A 15,020-nucleotide genomic window follows, 5' to 3' on the forward strand; every position below is an offset into this window, starting at 1 on the left:
TTGTATAGCAGAGAAGCTGTCAAACAGTACGTGCTTAATAAGTGCTTTTGTGATTGACCATCTTTTCTTTAAGCTCATCCTGTCTCATCTGGCATGGCTTTAGGCAGCCCTTCTCTTATACTTGGAGCTTTCCATATCTCACTCTATTGAATTCTTTTTCTCCAAGGCCCTGTTCAGGTACTACTGCCTCCTGCATAAAGCTTTCTCTGATTGCCACATTCTACCTTTAGATGAAAGTGATGTCTGCTTAATAAAATTTCTTATAGAACTTTGGCCTTCATTTCTCACTTTCTCTTATTAGTCACATTATAGTGGGTATCCCAAAGTTTTCAGCTTTAGCAACTTAAAACTACACTAAGATTTTTTGGGATACCCTGTCCATGTGTCTTTTCTTCCCTGCCTCCAATTAGAATATAAGTTACTTGAAGGCAGATATTACGTTATTTTTCATCTCCATATCCCAAATGCTTGTGGAAATTTTTAAAAATACTGATTGAATTAAATTCTTTGGAGACCTAGGATATACCACTCTCAATATATTTTTCTTTTCCCAGTCTTCGTTTTTTACTCTTAACTTTCCAACCTGCTGAACTTATAAAATGGAAGGAAAATAAAATAATAATTAACAGATTGGTACAGATATGAGTTTTTAAAAAACCCAAAGTCTTGGCAATTACATTAAAAGTTGTAAAACTATTTTAAGTGACAAGTTTTAGATCATCTTTAAAGCAAGTAATTTCAGAAATGAACATAAAGTGCTAAGGAACCACCAACTAAAAATGTAACCTGTGTGGGCATTACAACAACCCTTACCTATACAATCCACAGTTAGAAGAGCACTCCATGTATCTCCCCTCCTCACCTCACCCCCTTTCCCTGCATGTATGCATCCACTATAAACCACCTCCAAACTGTTCCTCTGAGCTGGTGGGCCTATAAAGCTTCTCCTCAGTTCTCTAAAATGGTAATGGATAGGGTTCCAGACCAAATGCCTAGCTAGGATTCAGATTTCAGGCAGCTGGCTCTAACCAACAGAGAGGAGCAATGGGAAAGAGAAGACAGAAGAATCAGAAGCAAGTTGCCAAGAGGTTTCTTTTTCTTATTTAAATATTCATTTTAAGAAAATGACAAGAGATTTAGGCTGTTTGTAGTCTTTTTTTTCTTCTTCTTCCCCTGTCTCTTGGAAAGGCGTGCTTCCTTTCTACGAAGGGTTTTTGGTTTAACAATTTTAATCAGAATGAGAAATTTGCCCATGCATTTGCCATAAGAAAGTGTCTATTACCAGTTGTAACATGCAACTATACTTTTTTTAAAAAAGGCCATAGTCAGAGGAAATTTATGAGATAAGAAATCAAAAGTTTTGAGGAAACTTGGAGACCACTAAGTCCACTATACTCATTTTCTAGATGAGGAAAATTGAGAGTTATGGAAATCAAAGGACCTGTCCAAGGTTGTACGAGTGGAAATAACTGGAGAATTGGGATTTGGATCCAGAACTAGTGCTTTTTCTACAACACTACAAAGTCTTAATAGAATACCAATGCAACAGCATCCATCTGAAAGTCTAGAAGATTGAACCAGATTTTCCTAGTATGTAATGTAGTATAGTATTCCCTAGCAGTATATTGAACTTGAGCTCTTTTGAAACACTAGGGGCCTATTTAGTACATTATCAAACAAGTGCACTAAATGGTCCCCTGGTGGCTTAAGAAAGTTAATGCATCCTTTCCATACCAAAATACACAAAGCAGTTCTCACCTTGGAAATTCCCTATTTATTCCTATTCAGCTCACACATCTATTTCCTCAACTATCATTAGAGAAAATGAAAAATTATAATGTATTTTATTTCATGCACCTATCTTTCTTAACATTGGAGGTGTTTCATTAAAACACTATAAATTTAATGTATTTTTATGTTCACCTTGACAAAACTAAAAATGAAACTTGGAACAAGGTCAAATGTGTTGCATATACTTATGAAATGGTATAAGCAATTAAAAAATAAATCTTGATTCCCTATATAGGATATTACTTAATAAATTGTTGAAACAATGAAGCAAATGATAATCTAAGGAACTGAAAGAGTTAAAATACAAAAGAAACATAGCAAAGAGATTGTGTTTACAGTAGTATCAATGGAAAATATGTTGATAGAAAAATTATTTGAAATTTAGCATTTCTGCCTCAATTTAAAGTCATAAATTTCCCAAAAATAATTTTCCAGTATTCTGATTTTTACTTTTAGCTATACCTTTTGAATGATTAACCCCAAATTCTCAGTTTTTAAGAGGAAAAAATAAGTTCATGTGACTCCAAATTTCACTGTTCTAAAAAGTGTCACCAAAGCTTAACTATTATAGAATCTTGAAAAATCATGGATCTGATAACTGGAAATCCAGAATGGGCCAGTATTTCAGTATGTTAACTGTAATGAAAATGCATGTTTGGTGGGCAATGGCAATTAATTTGGAAATTAAAAAATTAACCCATAATTTTCAAGGTCATAGACTTAAAATTATGAATACTAAATCAGCACAAGAAATATTAATTATACAAGCATTTGTTATGAATTAGTAAGTAGTCAATAAAATTTTCTGCTACTGTTAATCTAGTCAAAATATACACCCCCACACACACCATGATACAAATAAAAATACTGTAGTTAGGCTATTTTTTAGGATTTGTAGGTCACTGAAAGTACAAATAAAGTAGATTGTGTTGAAAGTTAATAGACGGAAAACTTAATATCCTAAATTCTCTGTCAACATACACACATTGTCTCCAGATTATATTTTGATAGTGTATATTAACAAATAATTTATGATGTATCATTGCTGGGTACCTTAAGTAGGTTTAGACATCTGGTTTTTAAGGATGTAGTGAGAAGACATAGAAAAGATTACATTTTATATGAGTCAAGAGAATGAACATGTGAAAGATTGTAGCAAATCAGGGAAAGGTAGGAGCATTAAACAAAGTTGGATAAGTAAATCTCTATACCCATACCCCAAGTGTCTATCTGTTTCTGTCTTTGTTTCTCCTTCCACATAGATGGCAAGGTGGAAGCAAGCATTTTGTAAAAACATTGTCATCCAGGATAATGTTAGTTAGTCTAGAATTGAAATAAAGATCTGCAAGTATCTATCTGAAGGGTAAGAGAAGCCTGGAAAGTATAAGTTGCTTATCTGAAGACAGAAAAAGATCACATCAGTTCTACTAATACAATCTTTTCTTAATTTCACCTCCTTTCTGCTACTATTATTGGCAGTTGGGGGATTAAATCCAGTGCCTTTCCTTCCCTTCCCTTTCCATTGGTGCTAAAGAATTGAATGGTAGAGCCACTAGAGAAAACTCCAATACTACATACTTGAATACTGGAATGGAAAAGCTTAGCAGGGTAGGCCTTGGTTGCAGCTTAGAAACAATCCAGCTAAGGAGGAGGAAAAACAGTGAGAAAATCTGGTGAAAATCAGTGTCAGCTCTAGGCTAAAAGTTAAGAATCTAACTCTGTTTGGAGTCATAAGAGCAGATGATTTAGAGTTCATCTAAAAAGAATCACATAGAGCACTAGACTTGGAGTAGGGAAGAATGTGTCCAAATTTGGCACCACCTACTGACCCTGGGCAAGTCACCTCACTTTCCTGAGCTTCAGTTTTTTCATCCGTAAAACGAGATGGGTAGATTGGGGATGGTTTCATAATATCTATAATCTTAATTTGTTTTTAATCCAGTGCAACTACCATCCCTCCCTCACGTTACAGATGAGGAAACTGAGGCCCCTAAGTGAAATGACATCATAGTATAGATTACAGGATTTATAGAGTTTTAAAGTTCCACAGAGATCATTAACACCTTTTATCTTACCTAAGTCAAACTGTGCCCTAGTGACAGTAACTAGCCGAGGTGGCATCCTATCTTCTGGCTTGAGGTCTAAGCCTGTGTTCAGCACCTTACACCTTGTTTCTAATACTCTCACTTCAACTCCTGAAGTAATCCAGACATGTCTGAGCTAAACTAGAGTTCCATCACAAATTCCATTTTAAATTAGAGTTCCATTTTACAAATTTAAAACTCATCTTGGCAGTCTTTCTGAGGTACAAAATAAGTTTTAAAAAAGGGAGTCGGGGCAATCTTTCAGACGCTGTTAGTGCCGTGGGTAGAGTGGCCTGGGTCTCAAATTAAGTTTTTACCAGGAGTGGGACTCTTTAAAAGTCTAAAAGGCCAATAACGCAACGGAAAAGCTCCTGCTCTATTCGCGTCCAAAGACAAACTCCAATACTAGGTCAGTCCAGACTTCCGCGGGGGGTGGGGGGTGGGGTGGGGTGAGGGGAAGAGGGAGAGCAGGTGCAGGTGAAAGGCGCCACTGGCTAGGGCTGCCACAGCTGGACGGACACCTGCGAGGGTGGGGGTGGGGAGCGTCCGGCTAGTTCGGTACCTGCACCTAGGCCAGCTCTGCACTGGGATCTCTAGGGAAACTGGGAAAGCCAGAGGGACTGTCAGGCCCAGAGTGGCCACCTGCTTGAGCCGCGGGCACAGCTCCAGGTCTCAGCTCAGGGATTTTCCCTAAACTATCCAGTTAATCAAGGTTACAAACGGCGCGCACTTGGGAATGCAGCGCGCGCGCATTCCTTCCTCTCTGGACCCCTCTCCTCCCCCTCCAGCTCCGCGCTCCTTAACATTCCATTCCACGTGTTGCTTGTTGTAGGCGCTACAGGTTCCCCACCTGCGACCAGGGCTGGCTTCCTGGGCCTCTGATCAACCAGGTTGGGGGGGCTAAGGACCTCTGCAGGAACAATTCCCAAGGCAACCAGGCTCGACTTCCCCCTTCGCAAACCCCGCCTAGTCATTCCCTCTCGCTCTGGTGGCTCACTATTTTTTCCTCCCCGGCTCCTGCCCGCCCCCCCCCCCTCCCAACTCCTGCCCGCCCCTTTCGCCCTGGTGGTAGGAAACAGTCTGGTGCCTAAACTCGACGTGTCCGGAAAGCTGTGGCCGGTTTCCCTTTCGTTCTCCAGCCAGCGCAGCTTTCCCTTCCCGGACCCGAGGGCTGAGGCGCTCGGGGGGTGAGGACGGCACCCGGACATCATGCTGGACCCATCTTCCAGCGAAGAGGAGTCGGACGAAGGGGTGGAAGAAGAGAGACGCGATGTGCTGGTGGCAGCCGGTGGCTCCCAGCGAGCCCTGCCCGCGGCTCCTCTCCGGGAAGGGCGGCGGGACCCTCCGGGGCGCCCGGGCTGCGGCAGTACGGCCAGACCTGTCAGCCCGAGCCCCTCGGTGCTGAGCGAGGGGCGAGAGGAGCTGGAGCGGCAGCAACAGGAGGAGAACGAGAAGCGCATCCGCCTGCAGCTCTACGTCTTTGTAGTGAGGTGCATCGCGTACCCCTTTAACGCCAAGCAGCCCACCGACATGGCCCGGAGGCAGCAGAAGGTGAGTTGCTGCAACAGGCGCGGGGTGCCTCGCCTTCTTCTCTGTCCGGTGTTTACTCCTGAGGCAGGTCTGGGGCGTGTGTGTGTGTGTGTGTGTGTGTGTGTGTGTGTGTGTGTGTGTGTGTGTGTGTGTGTGTGTGTGTGTGTGTGTGTGTGTCTGTGTGTCTGTGTGTCTGTGTGTCTGTGTGTGTCTGTGTGTCTGTGTGTCTGTGTGTCTATGCGCCTGTGTAACTGTGCGTGCCTGCCCGTTGGGTAGGGGTGCTTTATGAAAACGCATTAAACATAATGCGAAAGCTTTGTTTGAATTCTCCTTTAAAACAGCAAAGTCTTTCCAGAAAAGTGATCCCATTTACTAGTCTGGTAGCAAAGGCATATGGCAGGCTGAGGCTGTCAGAGCTAGCCATTCACAAAACGCAGACTGTCTGTTGTGTTTGCATCCTGGCCCCGAGAGCTGCCGCGGAGTCAAACTCCCATCAACTCAACTCCAGCTGGATCTTAACTGCTGGTCTTCTGATGTCTTAATCACTATCCCAACACCTTGAGGGCAGTTGGTGTTTTCTAAAAGATAGCCTAAGCAGGTGTGTAATGGGAGAGGAAAAGTAGAAATTCTCCCGGGTGAGCTGAAGCAAAGTCAATGACAAGTTTCTACTAATGCTCTCTAACCAAGGAAGGGAGTCTCATCCGAACACTGGAGGGTGATGTCTACCTCTAAATATAAAGAGCCAGGATCCTTCTATAAAAGTACTTTTTGATTAGAGATAGACCTAAGGTTAAAATTTAAAAAAATTATAAGCAATGAGGACGAGGATGGAGTGGAGGTGGGGGGAAAGGGAACCATTTTATTTATTGATAACTATTTCAAGGGATCAGTATTCACGTTATGGCAAATGGTGTAGGGAGGTGAGTGGCTTTGTTCAAGTGAGGTCAGCCATCAGCCTTCCTATTGAAAATCAAGTCCAATTGGAGTTCTAATGTTATCCTGAAGTTACAAATGAAGTTACAAACTGCCTCTATTTTAAAATATGATAAATTTCAATATCTAGGAATATCTTTCCTAGTCAGGTATGGGAGAGAGATCCTTGAGATCAGCCTTCTTATTTTAGGAATGAAAATACTGAGGGACCCAGGGATTTTTCTGTAATGCATCAGATCAAAGTGATTGATTCCCTTTCCCTTTTATATTAAACTTTTATTCATGTGATTTCTGTGAATTTTAAAATAGCTTCCAGTTAAACTGTGATTGCAATTCTTTTGAAATAATTTTTGACAAATCTTTTTATATATCAGTTTTTAACATCATATCCAGTTTTGTCAATCTGTCAGAAATAAATCCCAAATCTACAGTGTTATAGTTTATTTCCTGTCCAAAAGCAGGAGTATACAGGTTATTTTTATTGAGCTACTTATTAATTTCATCCCCTACTAGTTTATTTAACCTCCATGATATTTCATAAAGTCAGAAACTGGAAAAGACTACAGAGATTATAGTCCAGTTCCTTCATTTTACAAAAGTGAAAATTGATGACTTTGCTCTCAAGTCTAGAAAATTAGATATTTTAAATGTTCAATCTTCTAGATTTCAATCTATGTAGAAAACTTGAAAAATTGACTTGAAAGTAGCCTTTTTGAGATGGGTCAATTTTAAGTGTCCCAAATGAATTTTGATTGGAGTTTACTACTAAATCTATTCCATTATACAAAATTAAGTTTTTTTTTTTCACTAGCATCATTCAAGGTGAAAACATTCAGTTCAGCTAAATGAACTATATAGGTTAAAAAAATCGCTTCAGTAATTATTATGAGTCAAAGTATAAGTAATTTTGACATGTATTATGAAGGTTAGAGAGGAAGATTCTTTGCATATGAATAGCCCCTTGCCCATAGATTCATCATCATATAATATTTACTTTATATTTAGGACCTTAAAGTAAACACTTTAAGATTGATTAAACAATATTAATGAAATTAGAGCTATTTGGAGGGTTCATTGTCCAGTCATATTTCCAAGAGTTTAGGTATATTTATTGATGGAATTACTTATGATGTTTCAAATATTTGTCTCATTTAGTTTCTGAAGCAACTTATACTTTGTTGTTCAAATATACTTTGTTGACTCCTATTGCTTAACTAGACTGTTTCATCAGAAATTGCATTCGAATATAGGTGCATCAGTGATTCAGTTGGTGGTGTGTTGGTGCCTCACTCAGACATCAGAGAGGCTAAACTAAAATTGAAAAAGCAGCACTCTGAATAGATGAATCTATGCCTTTGAATGTTAGGGTAATTTTGTTATAAAAGTCAGAACTGTCAAATCAACTTTTACATTTCTCAGGGTTGAGAAAGACCTATAATAATTGGAACCTGGAATTGGCTATTTGCATGCAGTTTAAAAGTTGTTTTCTTTTTGTGTCTTTGTATGTGCTTATACATATCTGTGTGCCCTAGCATCTGGGCAGTGTTTCTCAACATTCGGAAAAATTTGATGTACAAATTCAGGCCAAAATGATCCACTTCAAAATGATCAAGTTTTGGTTAAATACAAATTAGTGGAATAAATGCAAAATTATCATTCTACATTGTATTTTATAGGTACTGCCACAGAATAGTTAAATATGAACTGAAAGTGAATAGTAGATTAAATTGTTTAACCTTAAAAAACATGTTACCCTGTATATTCTCATGCAATTTGTAGGATCATAGAAGATAATTTTAGATCTAGAAAGAAGTTTGGAGATCCTCTATTATAAACGCCTCATTTTGGAAGGGAAGATTATGACACTCTGAAATATCTTGGATTCACCCAAGATTACAAAGCTAGTTTGTGGATGAATTAAGACTAGAAACTAAGTCTCCTGATCCAGTGTGCTATACTGGAATAAATCCAGTCTTGGAAGAGTCCTTTATAAATTAAGAGTGCTTTTTGCAGCTTTCTGAACAAATCTTTATTCTTGTGAAGTGTAAAACAATAAGTGAATGTTAAGACTTGTGAAAAAGTAATGTAAAGGGTGATCATGAACTAAAGCACTTTTCTTACTAATGGTTTTGGACGTCACTTGTCCTTATCTATAAAATGAGGGGATTGGATTCCTAAGGTCATCATGAAATTGGCAAGTGTATCTAAATAGGTTGGCTGAAATAAGTGGTTGTTTCTAGAGGCACTCATCTGGAAGAGTGCTTACAATTTAAAAGCTCTAAATTAGCATCATTAAAGTTGTTCTGTACTGTGACCTAATACGTTAATGTTTTTGGTTAGTCAAAAGTATGTATTTCATGGGATCATTACTTACTGTGCGCAAGGTGTTTACTATTTGATGACCTAAAAGAGACATTAGAAAAAAAAAATTCTTTGAAACTATACTACCACTTTCTCATATGATGCACTGGAATCTTAAGAAGGTTTGTTCACTTAATGTTAAAAGATAAGTTGCAAACTCAGCTCCTTTGTAGTGTTTCCTTATATATTACTACTATAGTTACAATAAATTTTGCCTTGCTTTAGTTTTTCTTCTATCATACTCACCACTTTTCCTTGACAATTCTCATTGATATACTTCACAAAGAAATGCCACATAAATAATATAGTGAAAGGGAAGGTAAAGGTTGAGGAAAGCAAATTTCTAAGAAAAATGATATTAAGTGGGAAAAAGAGATGGGGGAGAGAGAAATAAGAGAAAAGGATTGAGGGTAGTTGGTTTCTGGCCTCTTTGTTATAGTTTTCCCATCTGAGTATTAGAAAGTTAAGTATTAGAATAAAATTTTGCAGTTGGGGGAAAGGGTAATGTGTATGTGTGCGTGGGGGGAGAGAGAGAGAGACAGACAGACAGACAGACAGACAGAGAGACAGAGACAGACAGAGGCAGAGACAGAGAGAAAGAAGAGAAGGATATGAATATTTGAGAGAGGAGAGTATTCATTTCCAGCAAACCTTTATTAAATGAATTCTATGTACAAAGAACTAGTCTAAGTGCCGAGGGAAAGTGGAGTAGAAATTAGACTTAGAGATTTATAGAATCAGAGCTGGAATAATCCTTAGAGGCCATCTGGTCCAACGGTTGCAATTTACAGAGAAGTACTGAGGCCTAAAAGATTGAGTGACTTATTGAGAGTCATGCAAGCATGATTTGAACCCATCTTCCAAACATTAGTGCAATGCTCTTTTCAGTAAGACTTCATCCCTGCCATCATGGAATACTATAACTGTGATATAAAATTGGACATAAATGCATAAATGATGCAGTGTGCTAGGTTAGTTTAGAGGAAAGAAATAATTTTTGAATTTCTTAAGGAATGAACTACTTTACACTGTATTCTAAGACAATTAGGTTTCCCGATCCCAGGTAAATTTTGAGTTTCTTTAAGAGTCAACTTCAGGTTCATGACAATAATCTGTCCTCATTCTAGGCAGCATGGGTACTGAAACTTTGCTGTAGTATTTGGTGGAGAGGGAGAAGGGAGAAGCAGAATGGTAGCCGACATTTATCTATAGACTTGATGTACTTAGCCCTTGGACCCAAAAGTCCAATAAGTTGTCCCAGATGACACAGAAGGTAAATAGTAGAAATAAGATTAGGGCTCAGGTCTAGAAGTAATGTTCTTCCCACTAAACCAGAGCCTTGACATTCATGACCTGAAGTGTTAGCTAAATGGGATATATAATTTAAAAAAGGAAGCAACATGTTTAGTTCCTAGAAGAAAGGGCATAGATTACCTTGTAGTCATGGTCTGTCTCTTTTTTCCATATAGAAACTAAGATAACTTAAGTTGGCTCGAGACTACCATCCACCCTTGTTACCATTCACCAAAAAAAAAAAAAAAAGGCAGCTGGGAAATGGTAACATCTATTGGTGTAGAACTAATAACTTTGAAGTGAGAATTTCCCAATTCTATTACCAAACCCCAGAGCCAAGTAAGGGATTTTGAAACCTCACAGTATATATAGTTTTCTTGCCTGCAGGTTTCTAGCAGCCCTGCTGATAGCCTAAAAGACTACCCTCTTAGGGAGTTAGGATAATTTATTCTTTCTGCTGGTTGGGTATTGGTACATTATTGAACAAATACAGCATGAATGTACTATGTCGTTTGTTGCTTTTAGTGATATAGTATATATTATCCATTGGGGAAATGGATAGAATCCATGCATTAAAATAAAACATCAAACTGGACTTTAACCAATATCTCAATGAAAATTGTTCATGCTTTTTCATCTAAGACATCTAACCCTCCACAGGGTACCATGAGACCACAGCACTTAATTTTGTGGAATGAGTTGTGCTAATGAGAACTCAGACCGATTAAGTGAGCTTGGCATTTTCTTCCTTCTATCAAAAGTATAATCAACTGTAATTTTGGCATGTACAGATCATCTGTCTATAAGAGTGAAACAAAATTATTTTTGTGTTCTCCCTTTAATTTTGTGTTCTCAAAATCAAGTAAACAAAACAGTTTGAAATGTTATTAGATGTCTTAGAAAAAAGTAAGCTACCAAATTATGAGGAGCCTAAGGAGTTCATATCTTGCTGAGTAGCTCTAGCTAGTAAGTCCTTACTGGACCATTTTTACATTACATCACAAGTATTTATAAAATAGCATAGTTGCTTTCTGATTGGGTTTAGTTCTCTATTTCAGAAGAGATTAAGTTTGAGGGTGATAATTTTATATCCATGCAACCTAGGTGGTTCCCCCTCCCTAGAGTCTTGAAGGAAATCAAGAGTGAAATTGGGGAATGGTAGGTCATCATGTGTGACTTGTCATTTAAAGACCTCTGTGCTAAAGAATTGTATATTGTCAATGAGTTACCTTCTCTAAGGGTTTCAGATGGATCCTGAAAATTAAAGAGTCATGTCTTATTTCTGTCCAGCAAAACTTCTCCCTGTAATGAAGAGTAAAAGCATTGAACAGTTAAGTAAATGATATATGGGGAAACTGAGAAGGGGTTATGGATCCTGTCTAATCTGCTAAAGTTATTTGAGGGAATTAGTAAGTATGTTGTGAAGGATAAGTCAATAGTATATATGATTTCTCTAAAACTTTCAGAGTGCCTTTGACAAGTTCTGTATTAAAACTATTAAAAACAGAGTTGAAAATTGTTTGACAATAGGTTGGTTTAATATATTCTTCAGGAGTTATTATTTTTATTTAAAATATTTTATTTGTTTTAATCAGCAAGGATCCACCTTCTCCACTTACCTTCCCCCTCCCCCCATTGAGAACATAAGAAAAGCGAAACACATTATTAAGATGTATAGTCCATCAAAACAAATTTTCCCTCCAATTTAGTCTTCATTCTGAGTCTTTCACATCCCTATCAGGAGGTGAGTAGAATGTTTTCTCATTAGTCCTCTGGAATCCTGGTTGTCTGGTTGGTCATTACCCTAGTCATTACACTAATTAGTCATTAGTCATTACACTAATTTAGCTTAATAGTGTTCTGTCATGTTTATATAAGTTTTTCATCTGTCCCCCAATTTATGGGCACCCTCTTGGATTCTCATTCTTTGCTACCTTGAAAAGAACTATAACTATTTTTGTCCATCCTTAGAAGTCATTGTTTAGGACTAATCCTTATCTTAACCTATTCTACCTCTAAATTCCCTTCCCCTACTTCTTTCCTTTTCCTCCTATTTCGCTAAGTAGGATGTATTTCTGTACCCATATGTCTGTGTTTGTTGTTCCTTTCTTGACCAATTTAGATGTGAGTGAGTTCGAAGTGTCAGCTGCTTTTCCTCATCACCTTATTTTTATTTGTATAGATGTCTACCTGTGTACTCTTATGTGAGATAATTTTCCTTTCCCTTCCTTTTCCTTCTCCTATACCCATATCCCCATCCCATGTATTCCTTTTCCATTCTTGCTCCATTCTTTTCTTAAAATCACCAAGGCAGAGCAGAACCTTGGCTTTGTCCAATTGGACTCCCTTTAAGAACCATGATGATGACAGGGTATCATCTACCCATATTTGAACGTAAGCAGTTTGTCTTCTTTTTAGTCCTGCATTACTGTTCATTCATGTTTACATTTTTGTGTTCTCTCCTGTGATGGACTTCAAAGTTTCTCTGAAAGTGTTTTTTTTTTTTATAAGGAATGTTTGGAAGTTCTCTAGTTCATTAAAAATCATTTCCCCTTGTAATATTATACTCCATTTTGCTAGGTAGGTTATTCTTGGCTTTAAGCCTATATCTTTTGTCTTCTGGAATATCATATTCCAAGTTCTCCATTCCTTTACAGTGGTGATTGCTAAATTGTGTGTGATCCCTGACGGTGGCTCCTTGGTACTTGGATTTTCTTTCTGGCAGCTTGCAGTATTTTTCTTTGACTTAGGAGCTCTGGATTTTGGCTCTAACATTCCTGAGAATTTTCATTTTGGTGTTTCTTTCAGGAGGTGACCTATAGCTTCTTTTTATATCTTCTCTCCTTTATAATTCTAAAAGTTCTGGGCAATTTTCTTTTAAGATTTCTTGAAATGTGATATCTGGGCTCTTTTTTTTTGATTGTGACATTCAGATTGTCCAGTGATTCTTAAATTTCTTCTCTGTGATTTGTTTTCCATGTCAGTTGCTTTTGCCAGGAAATATATTTTCTTTTATTTTTTGAGCTTTTTACCTTTCTTTTAATATTTCTTGTTTAGTCCACTCTAATTTTTCAGGGAGATTGTTGCTTAGGCAAGACATTAGACTTCTTTTGTCAACCTGTTAATTTCTTTTCCACTTTTTTCTTCTGTAGCTCTCATTTTGTTTCTAATTTTTTTCTTCAAGCATTCTCACTATATTTATAAAAAATTAACTTTTAAAAAGCTGTTGCTTATGTCTCCTAGGCATTTTATTTCAGTTTCTATCCAAGTTGTGTTTTTCTTTGAGGCATTGTTTGTAGATGTTTTGGAGTCATTCTCTTCTGTGTTTGTGTCTTGAACACCTCTGCCATTGTAATAACTCATGATAGGATTATCTTTCTTTTGCCCATTTTTCTGGTTTTCCTACTGATTTTTTCCTTCAGAATTTGTTATGCTCTGCATAATTTTGGATGAAAATTCTAGGATGGTCCTGTTGCTCCTTTTTTGGGGGTATTGAATGCAATGTTATTTCAGGATCTCAGGGACAGGTTGGAGATCTGCAAGCTCTTGTTCCCAAAATGGTTTGATCCAAGGCAAGTTTCTGATCTGGATTTGAATCTGAGCAGGAGGAGACTACTGCTGAAATCTGCCGCTGTTAGCTAGCTGGAAAGTCCTGTTGGTTCAGATTGTGGGAATTGTAGTCTCCTCTTTGGTCTAGGTTTTTTTCCTCTCATTTTTCCACTACAGGCTGGATTAGATAAGTGAGACTCTGCTTTGAGTTTGAGATCTGAGCCAAACTGCTGCTGCTGGCTTCTGAACTTCATCCTTTTTCTGTTACTCTGCCCAGGGCATCCCTACTATGGGATATCTAGAGTCCATAAACCTCCCTGTCTGCCTCTGTTAGACTAAAGAGTCACTGTGACATTTTCTGGATTTCCCCATTAGGATTTGGTCTGGTGTATTTTTTATATTTACTTAGAGGTGTTTATGTTAGGGAGCTCTGCTGCACTGGCTTTTACTATTCCATCATCTTGGCTCCACCCCACTTAGGGTTGTTGTTGTTTTGGGTTTTTTTTTTTTTAAACACAGCCAGTATAATCTTTTAATTTGTAGCCTCCACACAATTTCATTGAAACAAGATGTTCTGGGCTTCGCTATGCTGAGGTGGCAACAGATGAAATGGTTGTATCAATTGTATGACTGTCATCTTATCTAAAAAGAAAGAGGTGGTCATGTAGACAGCTTCAGTAGCTGTTGAGACCCAGAAGAAAACAGTGAGAGGGGAGCTTTTACCACTGCTCGTAGTTTCTGATAAGGGGTGACAACACATGCATCCCCTCTTATGCATCTCCAATCCCTCTCTCATCACTGCTTCCTAACACCACCACATGCTTGGTCTTTCCTTATCCAGAGATAGGTATGCTTGCTCCTAGAAAGAGTAGTCTGTATTCCCTGAATAATTTTCCTTAGCACCCACTCATTCAGCAAACTCTGGCGTCTGTGCTTCTCTCTTTACTAACATAGCTTTCTCCAAGGTCCCCCGACTGCTGAATCCAGTTTTTTACAGTTTTTTTCTCCTTTATCTCTCTTACCTATTTCTTGATTCTACTTCTCACTTGGCTCCTGTGGCATTACACCATCATGTTTTTCCCCCTGGTGTTCTCTGACCAAGCCCTATATTTTGCTGGTTCCTCATCATCTTTCTCTCTCTTAAACATGATTATATGCCAAAGTTTTGTCATAAGCTTTTCCTTCTTTCTGCTTTTCCCCCTGGTAATCTCATTTACCCTCAAGACTTCAAATATCACTTCTGTGCAAATGATTTCCAATTCTATATTCTGAATTTCCTCTTTCTACCTCAAACTCAACTTGTCTAAAGTTAGACTACGCTTCTTTTCTAAACATGTGTCTGTATCTAACTTCTCTGTCCCAGTTAATAGCCATCCTCCTAATCATCTCTGAGTTCCCTTTCCTTCTCTCCAAAAATCTAATCAACTGCTAAATTCTGTTGTTTCTGCCTCTTTTTTTTTTTATGGTGATGGTGGAGTT

The 15,020-nt window shown here is 38.1% G+C and overlaps 1 protein-coding gene across 17 annotated transcripts in view; it reads left to right on the plus strand.

Annotated features, from left to right (window-relative positions):
- The first annotated feature begins 4,573 nt into the window (after positions 1–4,573).
- Positions 4,574–15,020, plus strand: part of CADPS2 (calcium dependent secretion activator 2) — a 741,873-nt gene continuing 731,426 nt past the window's right edge. For all 17 annotated transcript variants that reach the window (XM_072652868.1, XM_072652877.1, XM_072652869.1 and 14 more), the window contains exon 1: positions 4,574–5,426. In XM_072652868.1, coding sequence (XP_072508969.1) covers positions 5,085–5,426 — 342 coding nt within the window. In that variant the 5' untranslated portion in view covers positions 4,574–5,084. The remainder of the gene's footprint in view (positions 5,427–15,020) is intronic.

This window comes from Notamacropus eugenii, chromosome 3 (assembly GCF_028372415.1).
Source record: "Notamacropus eugenii isolate mMacEug1 chromosome 3, mMacEug1.pri_v2, whole genome shotgun sequence".
Classification (NCBI taxonomy): Eukaryota; Metazoa; Chordata; class Mammalia; order Diprotodontia; family Macropodidae; genus Notamacropus; species Notamacropus eugenii.